This window comes from Eucalyptus grandis, chromosome 3 (genome assembly GCF_016545825.1).
Source record: "Eucalyptus grandis isolate ANBG69807.140 chromosome 3, ASM1654582v1, whole genome shotgun sequence".
Taxonomy (NCBI): domain Eukaryota; kingdom Viridiplantae; phylum Streptophyta; class Magnoliopsida; order Myrtales; family Myrtaceae; genus Eucalyptus; species Eucalyptus grandis.
Window position 1 is genome coordinate 39,350,304 of NC_052614.1, and position 13,406 is coordinate 39,363,709.

Genomic DNA, 13,406 nt, shown 5'->3' on the forward strand with positions numbered 1-13,406 from the left:
TCCACCATCTCAACAGATAATAGAGGCTGATACCTGCAATAGAGGGCATTTGAGGCTTATGATGGATCAAACGTCAAGCTCTAAATATTTCTTAACTCTCACAATGAAGAATCAGTGACAAGAGACGAGTGCCATGAACTCATCCAACAGCCGATGTATCCAGTTCCTTCTTTGAAAGATTTACTATAATCATCGACGCATGCCTCAAGGTCTCCAACCAACCCAAACAAGAGAAAGACATTAGATGGAGAAAGAAGAGCACTTTTGAAATTGAAAATTCATGGCCAGTCAGTTTGCAACTACACTTACGCGACAATTTCCTGTCTGAATATCAACTTGCAGCTCCAAATCCAATGTTGGTTAAGCAAATAGGCTGAAAAAATTCTGGGCAGAAGCAGTAAAATGATGAGCACCAATCAATCTGTTGAGTTCAACGGATACCGTGCCAAAGGGCAAATGGCTCAGAAGAGGTTTTGGGTGTGGGCTTAGCCACTTCTGGTATCCCAAACACTTGCCAAAACATTAATCTTTCATCTGCTGCTGCAGATGCCACCTTGCATTCATCCGGACTCTGCAGAACAAGTATATGACAATGAGAATCAGCAGAATGATCAATTCAACAAGCAAACTTCAAAAGTATTTACACTGAAATGCAGATGACTATGATAAGCATACAAAGTAGTACCTGTGCCAGGAACAGAACTCTAGATGTGTGTCCACTTAGCTCTGCCATCCTTCGCATAGAAGGATATTTCCAGAGAATGAGCTGGTTCTCAGCAGGCCCGTGAGAGCTTAGCAATTCCCTCTCCCTCTTGCTCCACAACAGTGCACACACCTGAGAACCGGTGTCCACTGAATTCAGACACGTGCCCGTGCATGTGTTCCAAAATTTAACACATCGGTCGCTCCCTCCCGAGGCCAGTAAATTCGCCTGAAATGGGCACCAAGCAAGGGCTTTCACAGTGGTTGTGTGGGCTTCAATCTTGTGAAGCCACTGAGTGCTGGAACTCAAAGAGGCTCTAGATCTGTCCCACAAGTAAAGGAGATTGTCATTTCCTCCGCTAGCCAGCTGTTTTCCCGAGGGCGACCATTTCAGGCCGCAGACTTCCTGGTGATGCCCCCTGTAGGTTCCAACAATGTGGGATCTGAGTCTCACATCATTGTTGATGACCATACAGTCCATGCCTCCTGTAGTGAGGACGTGATTGTTCCAGGCCAAGGAACCAACTCGGAGTCGATGGCCTCCTCTTAAAGTTCTCAGCTGCATGAGAGGGAACGAAAACAAAAAGCAAAAAGCACAGCCTGAATAAGAACCCATCCTCTCAAACAAAAAGCAAAAAGCACATCAAAACAAGAAGCAACCAGCTTACCTGTCTTTGAGCAGAGGAATCCCAGAGCTGGACATGAGAATTTTGTAAGCCAATGGCAATACTCTGACCATCAGGAGCCCAGCTCACGCTCGTGACAGGACCCTCCTCATTATTGAAGGTCGCCAGTTCTGTAGTAGAGCCGTTGGAGGCATTCCACAAGTACACCGTTTCGGAAAGAGCAATCACTACCAGGTTGTTGGCACCCCAGTCCAGCAAGTTCAAATTATAATCATCCAATATGTTAGGAGCATCCAGCATCCTCTGGCAGGTCTATCAATTGACAAACCAAAGAAAATGTTTCAAAACACTAATTTGACAGTCTTTGAGAGCACAAGCAAAACCAGTACATACTAATGTTCCAGGGAACAAATGCTAACTTGTTGGTCAAGTTTTATGTCATCAATAAAAGAAACAGCGATGGGCATGAATTTGAGGCTACCTTGGGTATCCATCGACAGGGCTTGATGAATTTAGACTGGTAAGCAGTGGGGGAGAGCCAGCTTTTTGGGATTAGCTCTTCTGGGGTCGGTGGCTTGTTCTTGAAGGCCAGGATTCGACTTCGGTTCATGTCAAGTGCCTCTGCGAGAAGCTTCTGGTACGCCTCACTTGATGCTGACATCACCGCAGACTTCTCCTTCCACTTCTTCCCTCCAGTCAAGAGAGAACGAGCGTAGTCGAAGTCCATAGCTGAGCGGTTCGGGATGAATCTATCCAACTGTGATTATAAAAAAACAAACACTTCCAATAACTGTTTTTTTTTTTTTTTTGGTAAAGTACTTCCAATAACTGTTGTTTTTCAATAAAAGTCTAAAAGGTCTCTGTAAATGACACAAGAAAACCACTGGCTTACGTTTTCTCGAGAATTCTTCTTCTGAAGGTATTCCTGGAGAAGATCCAGCGACCACTCCTCGCCCGGTGAAGCCATGGTCCAGCGAACGCCCCCGCCGCAGAGGTAGGTCGAAATTCTGCCAAAAAAAAAAAAAAGAAAGGAAATTTCAAGGACAGAAGAAGACCCAGAAGCGGAGGAACAAAGAGGGACCGAGCGTTGATGATGGATCGTCAGCTTTTCAACTAAAGAGGCTAGATTTTCTCTGGCAATGCCCTCGAATCAGAGGCGCACAGAGGGCGAGCGAGAGAGCGAGATTCAGAGAGCAGCTTGAGAAGGAAGAGCTAGTTTGCTCGCGGAATAACCGGTGAAATCATGGTCCGACGAACGCCCCCGCCGCAGAGCTCGGTCAAAATCCTGCGAAAAAAAAAGGGGGGGAGAAATTTTGAGGACAGAAGAAGACCCAGATGTAGACGAATGAAGAGGAACCGAGCGCCGTTGATGGGTCGCCACTGTTTCAACTGAAGCCCCCAGATTTTCTGTCGCTGTACGCTCAAATCAGAGGCCCACAGAGAGCGAGCGAGAGAGCGAGATTCAGAGAGCAGCTTGAGAAGGGAGAGCTAGTTCGCTCGCAGAGTAACCGGTGAAATCATGGTCCGACGAACGCCCCCGCCGCAGAGCTCGGTCAAAATCCTGCATAAAAAAGTGGGGGAAATTCCAAGGACGGAAGAAGACCCAGATGCAGACGAACGACGAAGGACCGAGCGCCGTTGATGGGTCGCCACTTTTTCAACTGAAGCGACCAGATTTCCTCTCGCTGTGCGCTCAAATCAGAGGCGTGCAGAGAGCGAGCGAGACAGCGACAGAGAGAGAGAGATTCAGAGAGCAGCTAACAGCTAAGATCGTTCGCAGAGGAATGGGTGAGAGGGAGAAGATGACGATGAAGAAGGAAGAAGAAGATGATTTTGAATCAACGTTGCGGGCGGGAACGGGAGTAGTTATGCCAAGGAATACAAGGAGCCGTTGGCGGCAGCGTTCCTCCGATGCCAATGTAATTACTAGCTTATTATATATAATTTACTCGATAATATATTGTTAACTTATTGACTCTTCTTTTTCGTCCGAAAAATAAATTATTGACTCTTCACTACCCATGAAATTATGAAACAACTTTATTTTTCAATCAGCACAAACAGAAAAAAAAAAAAAAAAAACCCACTAATATTCTCTAATCCTCACTATAATTGGTTAATCAAGAAAATTAATTGATGGCTTTTCATACGTCAAATTAGATAATGAAATTTTGTGCACCTCAAAGTGTCATGTAAAAATCAATTTCCGTGAGATGATAGGAGGCGAATTATCGTTCTCATTTTTTTTCTTAAACAAAGTACAATTCTCGATATAGATTTTGAAGATACCATTTTATTTACTAAAAAACTATACGTATTATAAACACAAAGATTGTTTCGACCATCCAAAGATCTCTTGAATTCATTAGTTAGTGATTCTTTACAAATGCACTTTGCCAAATGCCCCGTTCACTCTGCACGGATAAATATTTAAAAAATAAAAAATAAAATTTTATTTTTGAGAAATGTACTCTAAAATTACTAAATAATTTTACCACTTTCGCACTAATAAAACTGAAATTATGCTATCCTTTACGCTAAGAAAAATGTACTCTAAAATTAACTGCATTGTGATGGTGCTATTGGTTGGATTTAATGATTTTACCATTGACATCATTATAATTATACATCTTACGGTATTATACTAGTTAGTGATTCACACAGTACAAGCCACATTACTTATGCACGCTGTATAGTTAATGAATTTGAAAATCAAAGTTCAATGGGTAAAATTTGCTCTAAAGTTAGGTCTACATTTTTACTTTTTGGCGCATATAATCAAGTGTTAATCTTATATTCTATCGAAGTTTGGTTTAATTTTATTTCCATTTTTAATTTTTTTAATGAATACATCATATTTGTATATATAATTTTGATTGTTGTAAGGAAAATCATTTTAATTAATCTCGACAAAATGCAGTAATTGGGATTTATTCTTTCTTAGATTGAATTTATTCGAGTTAAATTTTTTTCTTGGAATTAAAATTTAAAATATTTTAGTACTTTATGAAATTGAGAATTTATTTATTTTTTTCATTTTGTGATGCTCTTTGTTTTTTTTTTTTTTTGTGGTATTATTCGATTGTTGATTGGCCATATGTTCAGACATGTTCCTTGAAGACTTTGCCATGCGCCTAACCCTTTATTTATTTGGCATAAATGAATGATATAGAAAATATTTACCTAAAATAATCACTTGAAATAATTAGCCATTGAAAAATATTTTTATAATTGATAATAATTTATGTCTCAACATTTTCATGAAAAATATATATTTTTTCATTAATTCAATTTTTAAAACGATATATTTAATGAAATCAATTTTACTTAAATCTCGGATGCTAAAAGAAGCTTTGTCAAACAAGTGATGGGCTCAACTAATCCAAAAGAGACTTAGGGGCTCAGATGATAATTACAAGACAATTACAATCGTGATAAAAAAAAATTACTATATTGTCTTAAGCGGTTAAGCACAAAGATCATTCAAACTAGGGTGATCGGTTTCCGATCCCATCCGAGGAACTAAACTTGGAGGACTAGTTCCCAAAATTGGTAAATGAGAACCGGACTATTTAGTCCTAAAATCGAGAATGAAACTGTCATTTTTCAATTTAGTTTGACAGAACTGGCCACATTTTTTTTCCATGAGGATTTAGTTTAAATTTAATATATATGTGTGTGTTTAAGAAATAAAATAGTCTATTTTAGAATTTATTGCTATTTTTAAGAAATAAAAAATATAGTCTTAAAAAAAAGTCGGTATGGTCCAATTCTCTCTCAAAATTAGGAATTTGACTGAAAATCACCGATTCCATAAAATTGGAACCGAGAGCCGAACCAAACCGGTATAAAGACACTATTTATTATAAGTTAAAATTAATTTATTTTTTAGCTAAACTAAGTAATTTTATTCTAAAAAAAAGTTAGAAGACACGATTATTTTGAAAAATGAAAAGGAAAAGAAAAACCTTTCAACCAAGATATATAATTTGAAATACCCTTATTATTTTATAAAAGAAGCAATTCTTTTCCCTTCATAAATCCAATTTAGGGCTTTTCCTTATTTCCACTTTTCTTGAAAGGACGATTTACTATAAGATTTATGCGTACATTATACTTTTCAAACACCATACAAATCAATCAAATTACATGCCTTGTGACATCCGGAATTTTATATTTGGTTCTCCCCAAAATTGGGAAATTGCCGGGGGCTATATTTTCCATTTTCATTGTGATGATAATTTTTGTTATATAGATTTTTTTACAATTTTGTTTTTATAGAAATAGGAAGGGAAAAATAAAAAGGAAACAAACATAAAACGAAAGGACTTAGAGAGAGGGAGAAAGGGAGGGAGAAGTTTCCATCATTTCGCGCCTCTCTCTCTCTCTCTCTCTCTCTCTCTCTCTTCCTTCTCGGCTTCTTCTCGGCGAAGAAGAAGGAGAAGAGGGAAGAGGATAGCTGCTTCAGGTCGATCGCGTGGGTCGCGAATGGCGGCGGAAGGACGATTCCTTCTCCTCTGCTCCCCAGCGAATCTGCCGATGTGTACGTCCCCGATCTTCATTTCTAATACATTCTTTTTATACATACTTTGGGGGCATATAGCTTGTTTGAGTTTTACATGTACTCTTCTACAAGTTATTTCGGGATTGCAGTTACTTGAAGACCTAGCATGAGTAGCGACGGAGCTGGAGTTGAATTTGAAAGCCTGGAAACGTACTGAAATTGTTTACTCCAACTTGTGTGTTTAAGAAATAAATAAGTCTATTTTTAGTTATTGTTTATTTGGTGTTTTACCAGGATGGAATCAACGTGCAGAGCATGGGGTAGGGAGATGAGAGAAGCATTATTACCTGATGATTTGAATGATCTCTCTGGGGACCTCCTTACTACTTTTAGAAACAGCAAAGTGGCAGGCATTTCCTTGTTTTGCCCTCCTGAACCTAAGGTTACTCGATTTGTTTACCTGGTATTCCTCTGTCAAAAGTTTCCAATAGCACTGGGTCCTTAAAATTGTCGTCATTGGTCTTCTTAGAGATGTAGAGTAGGTCGCTACTGCACCGTTGCCTTTTAGCATCTCCTACTTCACAGATTCTCATGTTGAGGCTTACACTTACTTGGCTTGAAGTTGGAAATCACATCGTATCAGAGGGCTTTCAAACTCTGCTTACAGATCCATTGAACATACAGAATAATTTTTTTTAAGCCATGCGCTATATTTTTCCTTGGAACTGATATGTGTGTGCTCATTGGATCTTTTTAAGCTGGGAGAATTTGAGAGAGCGGTCAGGCTTAGCTATAGGCCTTGTGGTGGCGAAAGTACTACGGCTCGAGATGGACAGTTTATTGTGGCTATCAGAGATCAAATCTCTCATGTTGAAGCAGCATTGCCAGAATTTCTTAGTGAGGGGGGAGGGGTGTGGAACAGCCTGCATTGAACATCTTTGAAGGATTTCATTTTGGAAAATTATGATGAGAAGGAAAATGTGGGGTCTAATACCAGTGCTGCTTGCAGCAGTGGCTTAATGGATGAGAGCAAGAGCTTAAAGGATGGAAAATCTAATGAGGATTACAAAGGGCAACAAGGTGACATTATGTCATAGTATGTGGATTCCCTTCCTTCGACATGGATTTTGTACTTTAAAGAATATGAAGTTTTTGATGATCTTTGAATAAGTAGGTCATGGATTTGCTCGGACCCAGTTTACAACCCCGTTTCGTCAACAACTTCCCAAAGTATATTTGGCCGTGCAGTTAACAGCTTTTACTGTGTCTGCTCTTCAGGTTCTCTTAAACAATTTCTGATTCTTTGTCCGCTTCTGATGCTAGCTCTTTCCTTACTGTTCCAGCGTGCCATTGGAAGCAATTGCATATATTGCCGTCGAAGTAATCTCTATACTTGAGAAGCTACACTTTGGAGGGTAATAGCCGACGAGCTTCCAATCGGATCTTTGTTAGTTTTTTCTTTATTAGACAGTGAATCAATGCTTTGGTAGACCAGACTATCAGAAATACAAGCCAGATTCGACTTTTTGTAATGTTTCTCATGCGTGCTTCTTTTATGGGCAGGTACATCCATGGTGACATAATACTAGGTAAATTTTTGCTTGGTCCTCCAGGAACTCCTGAAGAGAGGAGACTGTTTCTGACCGACCTAGGATTAGGTATCTGCCATTTGCATGAATACTTTATATGCTCTAGGAATCAGCGATTGTGAAGGAGAACGCACATGTCTCATCATTTTCATTATTCATGACCTTGCAGTCACAAGATGGCGGGATCCCACCATTGGTTCACATGTCAAGTACTACCAAACTCCAGATGATATCGGGTTCGAACAAAATGATGTTAGTATATCTTGCCTACCTGTGTAATTACTGTTCCATGCACCCAACTAAAGGATTTGTTACAGAAGAACAATTCGATTTGCAAGTGTTCACACTCAACTTGGTAGAACAAGTAGGGGGAGGAATGATCTAGAGTCTCTGGTTTACGTGCTCATGTATCTTGTCAGTGCTTGTTTGCCTAGGCCAAGACATCGGGTTTCATCCCTATACCCAGAGAAGATTTCTTGCACTAAACCCCTGTATCGGTCTTTTGATCACCAGTCTTTCAGGGAGAGGATAAGGCTTACCTTGTTTGCAAGCGAAAGATGGCCACTCCTCTAGACATGCCGTGTGATGCTTGTCCTGGGCCTTACCTGCAATTCACTGCGTCTGTGCTTGATCTGAAATTCGATGAAGAACCAAACTACGCTGAATACATCTCTCTCTTCCATGGGAACACTGGTCAAAATATATACATTTGGCCCGTGCACAGAGATGCTAGTCAGGAGGTAGTATCCATTTCCTGTGAAAAGCAATAGATGTGAATGAAATTTCTTATTTGCGCTTGTCCTCTAATTGCGCCATATTTTTCTCTTTCATGTGATATGGACAGATTAGGTACCTTGTGAGCAAGTGCAGTTAAAGGATGACAACGAGCCATCAAAGAGAACGCGAATAGGGTTGAAATTAAAACAATGGATGAGCATTTACCATGTGCATTTACCAATGAAGCAAAGGTGAGGACTTGAATTTCAGATTCATTTATTTTTTTCTGTGGTGACTTAAGTTTATTCGTAATCTTCCTGTTTCTCGCAGATATTTGTCTAATTCGAATGATGTCAACTTGGTCTTACACATTCAGAAGGGACGTGCGAGGGGAAATGCATGTCACCAATGTGGCTTTTGATCCCCATTCTAAGTCATGGGCCATAATAATGGATGATAGCGTCGGCTACACTGCTCGGACTTATGCTATTTCATTCGGCTATCTACCCGAGGTTTTTGTTGAGCAGCTTTACTTTGAACTTTCAATCATGGTAGATCCCATAGGTGCATATCACAATTCTTATAATACAAACCAGGATGAATTTGTGTTGGACCTATGAGGAACACACACACACCAACCTCTTACCGTGGAATTCTTGATTATGACAGTCTTGACTGCTTGTTTCCATATTCGAAGGACTGGATTCGGGCACATAGGTCGCAGAACTATTACATCACCATAGTGGCTGGAGCAGTTGACCACAGATTTCTTGTTATAAGGTCCAAGGGTTGGTCCGTGAATGTTTAATTTCTATTCCAATGACTCCTAAGTAATGTTATACTTCACCATTTTACCAGTTTTTATTGATATGCCACAAGGACCCCCAGTGTTAGGCAGTATTGTTGTGTTACCAATACATTTCCTTTCAAGTGAAGAGGGCAGAAGGTTTTTACGTCACCGCCTTTTTGAAGTACTTCTATTCAACAGCAATACAAACTAGCTTGTAAGCTGTCAAACGTACATTTTATAGTCTAAAGAAAGCGGATTTCTTTCTTCGTTGTCATGTTCAAATGACATTTTCAATCAATCTTAATGGCTTACTTTAAACCTAAGATCATTTCTACTTCTCCGTGATTAAATTCTATTTGACTTGTAAGGTTACAAGCAAAACCTATGAAACATCAAACTAAAAAAATTACAACTTTCAAGTTCCTCTCTTGCCCAATTTGTTTTAAAATCAATTTAAACTTAAGCGCAAAACTATGTGATGCTCCTTCCGACATGGAAATTGGTTAAATGGCTTATCTTTAAACGACGTAACTATATTTGGAATGAGTGCATTTCAGAGGAAGAAAAGAGAAGCGAATGAAATGTGTGTCTATAAATATATATATAATTTTCTTAAGGATTTGCTGAATTAAATAAACTATTCCAATTTTTCCACTCTTAATTAAGTATATGTGGTTGAATTGAACAAAATGTCTTTTAATAAAAAAATAATCATTCAAAGAAATATATTTTATTCTTCGTTGATGAGTTTTGTTAAATTACATAAATCATATCATTTCTTTCGTTCTTAATTAGACAAATTCAATTGAGTTAAACAAAAATATCACTTAAAAAGAATTAAGATATTTTTCGTTTATCTATAACCCTAACAAGATATGGAACTTGTGGATTGTAAATCAATAACAAATATTGTCGGCTCCCACTTTTTTAAAAAACAATTACCTTAAATTTAGGATGGGCTATTGAGTTTGGGTTCCCTTCGCTAGATTTGGTGCTAGGGCCCCTGAATTATCGAAAATTAAAAAAGGAGGCAATTCATAAACTAGGTAGAAATTCGAAAAGTTGAACTTGTTGAATGTTGATATTTCCCTCGTGTAGCACACATCCATGCGGACAGAACCCAGGCACACGGTACCACGGAAGAAAAATGAGATGAAGGCCTAAATATGTTGCGGAAATGGGCCTTTACTTTGTAGGAACTACAAAAAAGGCTCATGAAGTCCGTGTCTTTTTATCAGGAAGGTCCCATTCATAATATGTTGCAGAACAGCTTCTTCTTTTTTAAGATTAAAAAAACGATTTTTAAAAAAAAATTAAAAAAAAAAAAAAACTTAAAAATCTTGGAAAATTCAAAATTCATAAAAACAATAGAAAATCCCTAAAAGTTATAATTCCTTGAAAAATATTTAAAATAGTTTGTTTTGGGTAGTCTTCTCTTAACATTGCGGGAAAATCATTAAAAAAATTCATACAAAAAAAAAAAATTAAACAAGCCCATAAAACTCTATCTTAGGGTTTCAATTGTCTATAAGGACAATCACCTTTGTTTGCGTACTTACATTGATTTTGGCTTTCCTTTAGTCTAGTTAGAATTAGTATTTATCTTTTTCTTAATATTAGGTATTTGTTATTCGATGCAATTATTTAATGTTTTCTTAATTACTATTTGTTATGTTAATGATTGCACACCTGCATGATTACTTTACACATTATTGGATAGGTATAAAATCAATTCAGATTGCTCGATAAAAATCTTTTAATGAAATGAACAAGATTATGTACCGAAATGGCAATAATTAGTTAATTAGTGTAATCAAATCATTGACCCTAGATTTTTTGATTATGTAGGAAGTGAAGTACGCTCTCACACTTCACTTGGTTCTTAGTTGACCATAATGGGCTAGTGGTAACTCCTTTGTTAAAATTTGCATAGGCTTAATTGATTAAAATTTTGAACTTTCGATGTCCCGCAAGGTATAGACTTGGGAGAGTTCGCGTCTAAATCATGAGTCATAGGCCCGTTCTTTAGGCAATACCCCTAAACCTAACTCTCTCTCCCCCAAGGGATTAGGTCACGACACTCTTTTTTCTTTTCTTTTCATACACACAACTTTAACACATTTAAAGTGAAATTCCAAGAGAGAAATTGAGTGAACTTATTTCTCTATGGCTTTGGTGTGTATTTTGAAGGTATATTTGTTCTAAACCCAACAACAATAATAGTAGAGGCAAATAATACCTTGAAAATAATGATCATCATCATGTATCAAAATATTAAGGATCTATTTCTACTTCTCTATTTTCATCCACAATCAAATTTCCCCAACAATTTGCACTAGTTTATCATCATGATAGAACTCCTTTAATTGTCAAAATAAACCAGAATCATTCTGTCAAGGGTTTTAAGGCATCTAATACCTCAGTGACCAAGCCTTCCGCTACTCACACTTGTCAGTTACCACTTCAGATCAATGTGGGGTTGATCCCAAGGTAATCCCTTCCGTGCTATCTTATTTTAAATGGGGAAAGTGTCAAAGAAGTCCTAAACATTTTGTATTTATATCAATTTAGTCATAAACATTTTTACTAGTGCTAATTTAGTCCTAAATATTTTCACTTTATACCAATTCAGTCCTTTTTGGCTAATTTTGGCCAGATTTTGCCGATTGGGCATCGGTCGGCTGGCGTGGCATGATTAGCGTTGACGTGGACAAATTTTAATAATATTTTAATATTTTTTGAAATTTTTATTTTTCTTTTTTCCTTTCTCCTTCTCTTTCCTCTAGCCGATCACCAAGCCTCGGTGACCAACCAGAGGTGATGGCCGACGAGGCTTGCCATGGCCGGCAAGGCTTGACCTTCGCCAACCAAGCACAAGGCCACCCTCGTGGCCTGGGCAGCCTCGCCAAAGGCTAGTCGTTGAGGCCTCGGCAACTAACTGGAGGAAGGAGGAGGATAAATAAAAATAAAAATAAAATATAACAAAATTCAAAATTCAAAAAATATTAAAATATTAATAAAAGTTGTCTACGTCGGCGCCGATCGTGCCACATCAATCGACCGAGTGCCTAGTTAGCAAAATTTGGCCAAAATTAGTCGGAAATGACTAAATTGACACAAAATGAAAATGTTTAGGACTAAATTGGCATCAATAAAAGGTTTATGACTAAATGGCACAAATGCAAAAGATTTAGGACTTCTTTGACACTTTTCCCTCTTTTAAATATACTCAATTTCCCAGCAGTGATATGTTGTTGCGATGCTTAACAAAAGGAGTAAGTCAAGCACTTGTCAGCCAAAAAGAAAATAGGAAGCGATGGCACTTAGATTTGAGGACTATTTATAGCACAAAGGCCCATTACCATTGGATTCATGATTGTCATTCCTCTTAATTTTTTAGTTCAATTGGGCTCGATTGTCCAAAACCAACGTCAACTAAACTCAATAAGGAAGGAAATTCAATCAAAGCTCAAGCTCACATGCTGAAAATCCTATAAATTTGAGAAACATATTATTTATCTATTCCTCATATCGACAAATATCAAGTTGAGAATGATCTTGTTTATTTGTTTGTAACGTGGTTAACGTGCTTTGTGACAGTCTGATTTTCCACTTCTGTTTTCAATGGAATAAATGGAGCTTTTCATCGACATGTTTATAGTGCTATTCTCCGAACTGATTACTCATGAGATAACTAGACTAGTTGGAGAAGTTAGTAAGGGATTTTAGTGCAACAGGCTTGAGAATTCGACTAGGAATCGACTACTCGACTATGTTTGTTTGCAATGGTTATTGCGGCACAGTCGAAAATCTATCAGAGACCAGAAATAGGTCGATTTGACTGAGGTAAATAGTTAAGTACGAGTGATTCCACTTAATTACAAAAAAAAAAAAAAATCTCGTCAATCGACACTAAATCGATTTTTCTGTCGTTTTGGTACCTTGTGCCCGTAAATGAAACCTCAAGATTTTTCACGACAACTGAGAGTCGCTAATGAATAGAAGATGTACATAGTGGCTTGAAAATAATCGACCACGAGTCCATTGCACCGAAAATTCCCAAAAACTACCTAATAGTTTAAGCCGCGCTGAAATCACGTTTGACTGAATTTAACTGCGAAATTTATTCTGATTTCAGAAATTGAGAACTTTCATGTATCACAATTAATCCTAGGGATATTGTTATATCTTTTCAAAATTTATTGATGACGAAAATTGTTTGTGAAAAATGCAAGAGTGACAAATTAAAAGAATAACGGAAATGCCATATTTTAAATATGTTTTTGGGCCTTTAAGGTGGAACATTTAGAGAAGGAATTATAAGGACTTAAATGAGGAATTGTCCTTATTAACTAAGATTGTGAAATGGGAAAGTGGAAAAAAGGAAAAAAAAATTCTAGAAATGAGGTAAATTCGTATGAAGGCCTTAGGCATGAGATTTCATCGACATTTGAGTTTCATTTGGAAGAGATAAGTGT

At 37.8% G+C, this 13,406-nt stretch overlaps 2 protein-coding genes across 2 annotated transcripts; one reads left to right on the top strand and one right to left on the bottom strand.

Annotated features, from left to right (window-relative positions):
* Positions 1–137: 137 nt before the first annotated feature.
* On the bottom strand, positions 138–2,713 carry LOC104437473 (cell division cycle 20.2, cofactor of APC complex). The gene is made up of 5 exons (XM_010050432.3): positions 2,221–2,713; positions 1,810–2,085; positions 1,371–1,640; positions 686–1,261; positions 138–571 (listed from the first exon to the last, which is right to left on the bottom strand). Exons 1-5 carry the CDS (start codon positions 2,293–2,295, stop codon positions 431–433), a joined length of 1,338 nt encoding a protein of 445 aa, XP_010048734.2. The 5' UTR covers positions 2,296–2,713; the 3' UTR covers positions 138–430.
* Positions 2,714–5,727: 3,014 nt separating this feature from the next.
* LOC104437393 (casein kinase 1-like protein HD16) lies at positions 5,728–9,195 on the top strand. Its single transcript, XM_039308869.1, has 7 exons — positions 5,728–5,871; positions 6,127–6,912; positions 7,007–7,062; positions 7,176–7,247; positions 7,396–7,490; positions 7,591–8,389; positions 8,469–9,195. Exons 2-6 carry the CDS (start codon positions 6,877–6,879, stop codon positions 7,698–7,700), a joined length of 369 nt encoding a protein of 122 aa, XP_039164803.1. The 5' UTR covers positions 5,728–5,871; positions 6,127–6,876; the 3' UTR covers positions 7,701–8,389; positions 8,469–9,195.
* Positions 9,196–13,406: the final 4,211 nt, after the last annotated feature.

Coding starts and splice junctions, on each gene's coding strand:
- LOC104437473 (XM_010050432.3), bottom strand. CDS start 2,295: ATGGCTTCACCGGGCGAGGAGTGGTCGCTGGATCTTCTCCAGGAATAC. Junction 1,641..1,809: donor CCTGTCGATGGATACCCAAG/GTAGCCTCAAAT, acceptor GTCAATTGATAG/ACCTGCCAGAGGATGCTGGA. Junction 1,262..1,370: donor ATTCCTCTGCTCAAAGACAG/GTAAGCTGGTTG, acceptor CCTCTCATGCAG/CTGAGAACTTTAAGAGGAGG.
- LOC104437393 (XM_039308869.1), top strand. CDS start 6,877: ATGGAAAATCTAATGAGGATTACAAAGGGCAACAAG. Junction 6,913..7,006: donor GGATTACAAAGGGCAACAAG/GTGACATTATGT, acceptor TTGAATAAGTAG/GTCATGGATTTGCTCGGACC. Junction 7,491..7,590: donor TCTGACCGACCTAGGATTAG/GTATCTGCCATT, acceptor ATGACCTTGCAG/TCACAAGATGGCGGGATCCC.